Source organism: Colletotrichum higginsianum, chromosome 5 (assembly GCF_001672515.1).
Source record: "Colletotrichum higginsianum IMI 349063 chromosome 5, whole genome shotgun sequence".
Taxonomy (NCBI): Eukaryota; Fungi; Ascomycota; class Sordariomycetes; order Glomerellales; family Glomerellaceae; genus Colletotrichum; species Colletotrichum higginsianum.
This window is the reverse complement of record NC_030958.1, coordinates 4184748-4191209: the sequence shown is the minus strand read 5'-3', so window position 1 is coordinate 4191209 and position 6462 is coordinate 4184748. Positions and strand designations below refer to the sequence as shown.

At 54.1% G+C, this 6462-nt stretch overlaps 2 protein-coding genes across 2 annotated transcripts; both read left to right on the top strand.

The window, feature by feature from the left end:
* CH63R_08122 (Quercetin-dioxygenase) lies at positions 1–1146 on the top strand (the record flags this gene model as incomplete). The annotated part of the gene is made up of 1 exon (XM_018303096.1): positions 1–1146. One exon carries the CDS (start codon positions 1–3, stop codon positions 1144–1146), a length of 1146 nt encoding a protein of 381 aa, XP_018157874.1.
* Positions 1147–3797: 2651 nt separating this feature from the next.
* Positions 3798–6093, top strand: CH63R_08121 (Glucose oxidase; the record flags this gene model as incomplete). The annotated part of the gene is made up of 7 exons (XM_018303095.1): positions 3798–4107; positions 4183–4448; positions 4503–4599; positions 4684–5148; positions 5196–5291; positions 5345–6024; positions 6088–6093. The coding sequence occupies 7 exons, from the start codon at positions 3798–3800 to the stop codon at positions 6091–6093; spliced, it is 1920 nt and encodes a 639-aa protein (XP_018157873.1).
* Positions 6094–6462: the final 369 nt, after the last annotated feature.

Below are 6462 nucleotides of genomic sequence, written 5' to 3'. Positions count from 1 at the left end.
ATGAGATTCTCGACTCTCGCGGCTGGCCTCCCGCTCGTAGCGGCGGCTCCCCAGGGCCACTCCTTCAAGCAGACCAACACCACCGGCAAGACTCTCATCCTCGATCAAGCACCCGATGTCTCGCAGCCCTACGTCCTTCGTAAGGGTTCTGGCCGTGCTGTCGCCGTCGGGGCGCAGGTCTACCGCTTTTCCGTTACCGGCAACTCCTCGGCCGGCGCCTTTACTCTCATGCAGACCAACGCCCCGGACTCTTCCGAGCTCGGCGTGCTCCCGCACATCCACAAGACGCACTACGAGAACTTCTATTGCACCAAGGGCCAGATCCAGCTCTGGGCCAAGACCAACGACACCGACGAGCAGGCCCGCGTTCTCACCCCGGGTGACTACGGTGCCGTGCCCCAGGACACAGTCCACACGTTCCAGATCACCGACCCGGACACCCAGCTCACCGGCGTAATTCAGCCAGGCGGTTTCGAGCAGCTGTTCATTGCCATCGCGAACTCTGAGTTCAATTCCTCGACGGGCGCCGAGTTCGTCCCCGCCGCCGTCAACGGGTCCTCCGGTTCCAACCCGGAGCTGATCTCCGCCCTCGAAGCGTTTGACGTCTATGCGCAGCTTGACTTCAACCCGCGCCGAGACCTTGTCAACGGCAGCGCCGGGGGTGACGAAGACGCCTGGCACACAGCCGCCAATCCCTTGGCTCCCGACGCCGTGACGCCCAACTTCATCGCCAAGAACCGCGGGCCAAAGTACCTCAACGCCGACGGAGGCGTCTACCATCTTGTCGCTCCCTTCGCCACGGCCGACCAAACGGCGAGCAACTTCACAATGGGGACCGTCACCCTGAGCCCCCTGCTGTCGAACCAGACAGCCAATGAGGCGAACTTGACACAGCCACTGGCTTTCCAGCTTGAGGAGGGTGCCCTGAACATCGCCGTTGACGGATACGACGCCGTGACGCTGATCCAGGGCGACGTTGTCTTCATCCCCGCCCACACGCCCTTCACCTACAACGCGTTGGCTGCTTTCACAAAGTTCCTGTACGTGAGCGGTGGGGGTGATGGCTTCGATTACCAGCTCCTCCAGAGGGCTGTGCCTTGGGAGTATGCGACTTACCCCGTCAACGCTGGCTTCACTGTACAGTAAGTCTGCCGCGGTAGCCGCAGGGATGTTCTGAATGTAGCATCTTTCGTGTTATACATAGACCTGCCCCCCTGCACATTGCTGCTTTTTCTACTTCAGTTGTTCTCCTGCTCGTGATACCCCCGGGATGAGCAGCCCACAAGCCGCATGAGGCCGATGGTGTCGAGGTGTAGGGGCCCAGAGGTACCATATGCAATTTTTCAGCTAGACTTATTTTGACAATCCACATGAGGCCGTCTACGTGGCGGTGACCCTATGTACTAAAGTCTATCGTCATGCTGCTGCTGATCGTGAAAGCAAGGGGCACTGCCCCTTGGCGGGGAGTACCCCTGAAGTCTCGCCCTCCTCCACTCCTTCGGTGACTGGTACACGGGGGCACACGAGGCGCAACATCGTGCCAGGGATGCAGTCGATGTCTTTTCCGGAAGTACTTGAGTGATGATACATTCCGCATGTTCGACTAGGCGTGCGGAGGGTCAGGGATGCTCACTTCATGTCTAAATTCCATAGTCCATTCCGCGGGCCCGGCCCTTGGACTCGCCGATAGATTCGGCGGTGCCCAACAGTTCGAGGTAGAGGTCGAGCCGATGATTAATTCAGTGAGCTACGTTCCGTTTAGTCTTTCGTATTTGGCGGTTTGGGTTGATCTGGTCAGGGTTTCGGGCAAGGCAGACTGACAGCTTGGCTCGCGTGACGGAGAGGAAATCCAGCCAATTCCAGACATGGCATGCTTTTCACTAGATTGGCGAGCGGAGGCCGTGTCGCCAGTAATTGACTAATTGACTAGTTGACCGCTAGAATAAGTTGTTCTCGAAAGAGTGGCCCTCATATGGGGGAGGGTCTGGAAAGGGGGCTCTGGCGAGGCACAGCCACTGCCCCGTCGAGTTGTCGAGTCGATTAGATTCGTTTCCACTTCACTTCCAGGCAGGAGGGCTAGCAGAGACAGACCGTATGCTGAATATGCGAGTTGTTTGGTGAGGGTTTTTATTTTATTTTATTTCTTCACAACTGCACACGGTGCGGTTAGTATCGACTCGTTCGAGTCGGTGTCGGCAACACCTAGACAAGGGGGGGGGGGGGGGGGCTAGTGACCACAATCAGAACCATTTCGAACCCTTCCCACGCGGTGGAATCGTCGCAGTTCCACAGATTTTTCTGTTTTTCTTTCAGTTGCAATCGTAAGGGGATTCGAAGCCTCTCGTGAGGATCGGCATCTTCAAAGTGGCACCTGTATTTCTCGGAGCGAATTTCACATTCGGTTGACGGATTGAAGGCCGTGAGCATCGTCAACATGAACATGTCAATGCAGGAGCGAGAGTTTGCCTTGTGCCCTACTCCCTTAGGAGTAGTCATACTTTTCTTGCTACCTTGGACCAGAGTCGTTCGGGTGCTCGGCTTCATCAACTTCAAACAACAACCAAGCTACTTGCCCTGAAGGCTCATCAGATGAACACAGAACGAACTTTCCAAGTCCAATTGACAGAAGTTGGTGTGAGCTTGACATCCATACCTCTACCCCCTTCGTCCTTCAGAGACACTTTAGATAGCATTATCTAAGAAAGCTGAGTGGAATCACGTCTGTCTTTTGAGTATCTATGTACAAAATAGAGGAATTTACATGACTAGAAGGCAGCAATCGCGGAGGTGAAGATGGGAGTCCGTTCACAATTCTCCTCCCAACACCGAAACGGTCAATCGTGTAAGTAAGTGACAGGTAGGACATTAGGCAGACGCCAGTCCAAGAGGAATCCCGAACGCTCGTCAACTTCCCCGCTCCGGCGAGGGACGAAAGCATATGGCGTGACCCGATGCATGTCAACGGCGCAGCTGGTGAATGCAACCTCAGGTGCCATCAACCCGGTGAGATTTGCATAACCGTTCAACGTTTTCATACTCTCCCTTTGTCCATCCCACATTTCGCCCGGTCGAGAAGCTGCGCCCAGGAACTCCCACGCTGCAGCAACCCGTTCACCCGCAGTGTGGCCAGTGTTGTTCTTGCAGACGGCGGATGAAAGGATTCATGCAGAGTACTGCAAGCTCCTCCTTCATTGCTCAACATGCCTGATGCGGGGCAACTTTCCTTGAGAAGACATCAGATAACTTCCTTTACGGTGGAAATGCAAGTTATCAAGCCCCATTCGAGTCTTTTGCTCGTCACCTCGAAGAACATGATGGCATTGATCGGAATGAGAAGCAAGTTGCGATGGTTTGAAATGAAGACGCAGGATATAATGATGATTCAATGAGACAGGTTCAGTGTGCCACGAAACATCTTAGTTTGAGACTTGTGGCAAAACCTTGCCTTCCGATACCATTTTACCGGATCCAATTGGTCATGAGAAGATGGATGTGACTACAGGCATACGTTATCGAAAGCTGGATCATTGGAACACCACAAGAGCCATGGTTCTCTGCCCGTAAGTAATGCAGCTTCCTGCGGGAGGTCGACAATTGGTGAGAGGGAGGCGCATAAGAGGTGCTCGGCGCAGATGTGCCCCGTCGGCATCATGTAGCTGCCCGCGCGAAAAGCATAGGGTATGGAAAGGTATATATATCGGCAAATAGGACGATGTCCCTGAGCAACCTCCGCAAAGTTACTGCCATCGAGTCCTTCTGTCTTTCTCTGCATCATAAGCTCAAAGTGGGTGCCTGCAATGTCCAAGACTTCACCTCTTTTGGCCGTCGCGGCTGCATTGGCCTTGAGCACTGTGGGTACCTCGGCCCTCAGTGTCCTTGGTTCCATCGCCCATACGAAGATATTGCCGAGAGCTATGGATGTCAAAGCCGAGTACGACTACATCATCGTTGGCGGAGGGACGTCCGGTCTCACCGTTGCTGACCGGCTCACCGAGAGCGGCGAGCGTAAGTTCTTTCACAGAAAGAGGCTTGAAAGCTTTGAGTTTGGTTTGCTGAAGGAACTCTTACGGGTAGACACCGTGCTGGTGATTGAGTTGGGTGTGTTTGGTGAGTCTATTTTGCTTCCATAGACCGCTTCGTTACTCCGTAATTCAAGAACACCCAGTTGATGCTCTCCTGTAGTTAATTCGACTGCGTTGAACCTCGTTGCAGGAGGATTGGCAGGCTATCGCGATCCGACCCTCTCCTTACGCTTCCCTTCTGCACCCCAAGAGGGCCTTAACGGCCGAAGCTTCGGTGTGGTTCATGGCCTCATGCTTGGCGGCTCAACCGGAGTCAATGCTATGCAGGTCCACCGAGGTCAAAAGGAGGACTACAACAGATGGGGATCCTACTTCAGTGACAACTCCGAATGGAGCTGGGATGGTATACTACCCTATTTCAAAAAGGTAAAACGAGACTTCTGCATCTAAAGAATATCGACCTTGCTAACGGTGTTTCAGGCATGGAACTTCCACCCCCCCACCCCTGAGCTGGTCGAACAGTTCGATATCAAGTACGACGAAAGCTTCTGGGGAACACATCCGGCATCCATGCTTCGTTCCCTACCTTTCATTGGCCAATGCTGAGTATTCCAATCCATTCTCATGTCTTCATACAGCAGCATCTAACGGAATCTTGTAGAGCACGAAGTGGCGGCCTTTGCCGAGATCGAGGGAGTCGACCTTCCCCCAGACTCGGGCGCTGGCGAGCCTGGAGTCTTCTGGTATCCTCTGTCATCTGACCCTGTGACCAGGACCAGATCAATGGCCAGGAAGGGTCACTGGGACGGAATAGAGGCTGCGCGAGACAACTATGAGACCATCACTGGTCAAAGGGTTTTGAGAGTTCTCTTCGATGGCGAGACGGCGGTGGGTGTCTCATTCGTTGGGGCTAATTCTACCACTACCGAGGGTGCGCGGACCGTGAAAGCAAAGAAAGAGGTTGTCATTGCTACCGGAGCCATCCGCACTCCTCAACTTCTCCAGCGCAGTGGCGTTGGTCCCAAGAGCCTACTCGAGGCTGCCGGGATCGATGTCGTCGTCGATCTCCCTGGCGTTGGACAAAACTTCCAAGACCACCCAGTTGGTGCCGGAGCTACATTCAGGTGTAAGACGTAGATGTAAAATGGACGTACATATGCTGATATCCCGCAGTCACCAACTTCAACATCCATCCCGACATGACCGACCTCGAGAACAACCAAACCTTCATCGATCTCGCCCAATCTGAGTTCGAAGCGAACCGGACAGGTATTCTCTCCATCCTCACAAGTAGAAATGAAGAACTAAGTCTGTGACTCTAGGCCCCTTGACCATAGGTGTGGGTAACGCAGCCTCCTTCCTCCCCTTCCCTGTCATAGCCCCAGACACGTTCGAACAAATCACGGCCGCCTATGAATCCCAAGACCCGGCCGCTTATCTCCCCGCCGGGACCGACGCAACCGTCATCGCCGGCTACGCGGTTCAGCAGAAAGCGCACGCCGCAGCGTTGCGCTCCAGAGGCGCGGCCTTCTACAACCTCTTTCTCCGCGGCGCTCCCACGGAGAGCAACTTCGTCCTCCTCCACCCTATGTCGCGCGGCACCATTGAGATAGACACCTCGAACCCCTTCTTTAAGGACCCCGTTGTCGACTACCGCGCCCTGAGCAACCCGACAGACATCGACATCCAGGTCGAGTTCATCCGGTTCACGCGCAAGTACTTCCTCGAGACGAGTCTCATCCAGTTCGCGCCGGAGGAGACGGTTCCCGGGGCGAACGTAACAAGCTTCGAGGGTCTAAGCGCGGCCGTGAGGGCGCAGGTCAGTCCAACCACATTCCACCCCGTAGGCACCGCGGCGATGCTGCCAAGGGAGCTTGGCGGTGTCGTTGACGAGAAGTTGCTGGTGTACGGGGTTAAGAGGTTGAGTGTCGTGGATGCCAGCATACAGCCTGACCTGCCAGGTGCTTACACGCAACAGACCGTTTATGCCGTTGCCGAGAAGGTGAGTAGTTTGAAGAGTTGTTATCGGCAATGCTGTGTATACTAACGCTATTTCAGGCTGCAGACTTGATTAAATCTCGGGGAAGACGTCGTTGCAAGTCGGCAAAAAAGCTCTGAAAACAATGACAAGGACCACGACTATCTTGGTGTCCCACTCTTCCAAATTCTTCAGGCTTCTTGTTTTGATTCGCTTCATGATCGGAGGATGTACTGTCTCTTTGTTTCCGACATACGTGTTGTTACAGAGTGGTCGGATGCTAACCAGAAGATGCAAAGCCGGCATTAGGGCTAGTTTCTCCCAGGCTATTAGAGAAATACGAGGCCAAATCAAATCGGAAGTATTCTTCTTGACGAGAAGAGCTTGGTGAAAAAAGAGGTTCATGGTATTTCCAAAGTAACTTGAATGAGACGCTCCCAATATGCAGCCAGTGTTTCATGC